The 2,993-nt window shown below is 59.2% G+C and overlaps 1 protein-coding gene across 1 annotated transcript; it reads left to right on the top strand.

Annotated features, from left to right (window-relative positions):
• The first annotated feature begins 443 nt into the window (after positions 1-443).
• On the top strand, positions 444-623 carry SMIM3 (small integral membrane protein 3). The gene has a single exon (XM_010002029.1). The coding sequence runs from the start codon at positions 444-446 to the stop codon at positions 621-623; it is 180 nt and encodes a 59-aa protein (XP_010000331.1).
• The last annotated feature ends 2,370 nt before the right edge of the window (positions 624-2,993 follow it).

The raw sequence follows: 2,993 nt of genomic DNA, 5'->3' as shown, positions 1-2,993 counted from the left end.
CAGCCCTGCTGCTAATGAAGCCGGTAACTCCGTGACTCAGCACCGCGGAGTGGGGGGCAGGAGGGTCCCCCAGAGCGAGGGGGCTCCGGCTGCTCTTGTCCCACTGTTTCCCCACCTGGTGACCCACGCAGGAGTGACCAGCAGGACTCCAGGTTGTGGCTTTGCTTTAGCAGCTCCTTTAACAATGGTAGCAATTAATCGGGAAGTTGTTCTCTGGGCTTTTATCCAGCTGCATCAAGGAATGCTATAAATCTCGGGGCTTCTCGGAGGAGTCTTTTGTAAAGCTCTTTGCTTTCAAAGGATCCTGCAGCCAAGGCTGGACGTGGCTGTGGGGGCCTCCCTGGAGAGAGCAGCAGGATCCTGGGAGTGATGGGGGGTTTCTGGATATGGGGGGGGACGACAGTGGGGGCTGCCCCATCACCTCTCTGCCTCTCCCTTGCAGGATGGACCTCTCTGACCCTGCAGGTCCCGCCACCCTGCCCAAGCACATCCTGGACGTCTGGGTCATTGTCTTGATCATCCTGGCCACCATCCTGGTGATGACTGCCCTGGTGCTCTGCCCAGCCACCGCTGTCATCATCTACCGGGTACGGACTCACCCCACGCGCAACGGCATCGTGTGAGGCAGGGGTGACACGGGACCCTGCACGGCCCCACGGGGCAAAATGAGAGCTGGGGAGAGACAGGCAGGAGCAAGGCTGGGCCAGCACCTGGACTCCTGTACCTGGCCCTTGCCAGGTGAACCCACTGCCTCCTATTTACCCACTGAGCTGACAGGGACGGTCACGGCGATGGCAGCTGGGACACCAGCGGGGTGATGTGTGACTTTGTGGACGTGTCCAGCTAGAAACAACTTGCTCCCTTGAGGCAGGCTGGGCTCAGCTTCACTGGCAACCCCATCTCCTCCCAGGCAAGCAGCAAGGAGTGGAAATATCGGCAAAGTTAACACCTATTTTGGAGTCCCAGCTGTTGGGGTGGTTGGGGAAAAAAGGGTCAAAGCAACGTGGATGGGATTTCTGGTTGCGCGTTTGGAAACTTGGCTAGAAGTGTCAGTGACAGAGCTTGTCCTGGCTGCACAGCAGATGTGCAGCTGGCACCAGCTTCTCCTCTATCAGGTATCTGCTGAAATTGTAGGAAAGTTCTATGGGGCACTTGGTTTCTCTGCATCTCGTGGGGCAGAGGAGTGTGGGCAGCTCCTGCCGGCCTGCCTGTGCGACCCTCTCCTGGGCAGGAAAAGCAGGAGGAGCAGAGGGGTTTGTGCCCAGGCAAGCAGCAAGGGACCATGTAACCTCTTACAGTGCTTCTTGCTATGAAATAAATGGACTTTATTCTACATGTAATTGTCATTCAGCTCTGTCCACACTGGTGTCCAGGTGCCTGTGTGCAGGATCTGAGATACTCTGAAGCCTCTCCAGACCCCCCCCACACTGACCTCCTGCACTGCCTCAGCTTGAGGTCCCTGGGGTTCTTGCCTGGCCTTGGAGCCCGGTGGCCACAGCCCCGTGGGAGGCACAGTGCCAGCCCAGCCCCACCCTCCGGGGCTGCAAACCCGAATCTGGCTGGGAAAGCCCCAGCCACTGTCAGACAGAGGGTGGGAAGGATCCCTGGGGGCTTTCTGGCAGCGGTGCCAGCTGCTTTTCTCCCACTTGGGTGAGCAGCATCCCTCCCTGCTGCCTGCTCCGGCGTGGCAGGAGTCCCGGGGCCAAAACGGCGTCCTGGTGACTCAGGGTGAGCGAGGTCACGAATAACGAGATGAATCAGCCTGGGATGTGGGTAAAGGCTACCGTGATGCTGATGGAAATCCCATTTTCTCTGCTGGAACACGGTGGAAACTCATCGACCCATCCCCACGTGGCTTGATCAGCCGGCATTGGGACTGCTTCTGGTGTTGGGCCGGAGGGGCAGGCAATTCCCAGGGAAGGGGGGCCCGGGGTAAAGCCTCAGTCCCGGGGGAGGAACCCCCAGCCAGGACGCAGCCCCCAGGGAGCAGAGACGCCTGAGCTGGAGCTGTGGGCTGCGGTGAGGGAGCAAACACGTATTCCTTGCCTGGCCCAGGAATCCAATTTCTTTTCCAAGCTGTTGTCTCTTTCCTCGTGAGCTGCGGAATCTGAGACAAACAACCAGAGTTATTTCCCTGTTGTTCCCCCTCTCTCCCTCCCTTGCTGGCACGGCGAGGGGACAGCTGGTGGAGATTATGGCTGTGCTGGGTGGGAGCAGCCCTGGCTCTGCCCCCCCCCTTCCTTTGGGGACACCGTTGGGTGTGGGGACAGCCAGGGGCACCTGGCACCGGGAACGGGAGCTGAGCAGCTTTGCTGTCAGAGGAACAGGGAAGAAGCCAGAAATACTGGAGTGGTTTGAGAAGGAAGCCTGGTTTGGAGCAAAACATCCAAGGAAAAGGATACAACTCCCTTGTTCCTCCGGCCATGCTCCTCCCATATCCCCCTGCCCCTTGCCATGAGCAGCTGGAGGGGGTGAGAGGTTTCCTTTCCCAGTAGGAGTTTTCTGGGAAGTTTCCAGGCAAACATTTCCAGGAAAGGCATTGCAAAGCCTTGGAATGATGGGTTTGCTGACGAGAACAACGAACTGCACGGAGCAAAATGGCAGTGGGGGAAAAGTAGGGAGAAGCCGTGACATTTTTGAAGCATGAAAATGGGGGGGAGGGCACCGAGTTTAAACTGATGTGCACTGTCGAGTGGGAAATTCCTGCTCCAGGTCTGAGCAGGAGAAGCAAATCCCTCCCCCCGCGGCCCTGGCTTCGGTGCTGGAACTCGGAGACAGTGTTTGCGTGGTGTTTTGCCAAGGAAAAACGTCTTTTCCTGCCTGTCGGGGAGCGGGTCCGGCAGCCGTGACGCTGCAAAAGGGCGGCGCGATGTGAGCGCCGAGGTGATTCAGCATCAGCCGGGATTGCTTCCCTGCCGGCCCCGGTGGTGCTGGAAGGAGGTGGGAGCCGGTTGCCGGCCCTGGGGGGTGGTGGTGGGGTGCCGGCGGGGCCC

Source organism: Chaetura pelagica, unplaced genomic scaffold (genome assembly GCF_000747805.2).
Source record: "Chaetura pelagica isolate M959 unplaced genomic scaffold, ChaPel_1.0 scaffold356, whole genome shotgun sequence".
NCBI lineage: Eukaryota > Metazoa > Chordata > Aves > Apodiformes > Apodidae > Chaetura > Chaetura pelagica.
This window is presented reverse-complemented; position numbering and strand designations above follow the sequence as displayed.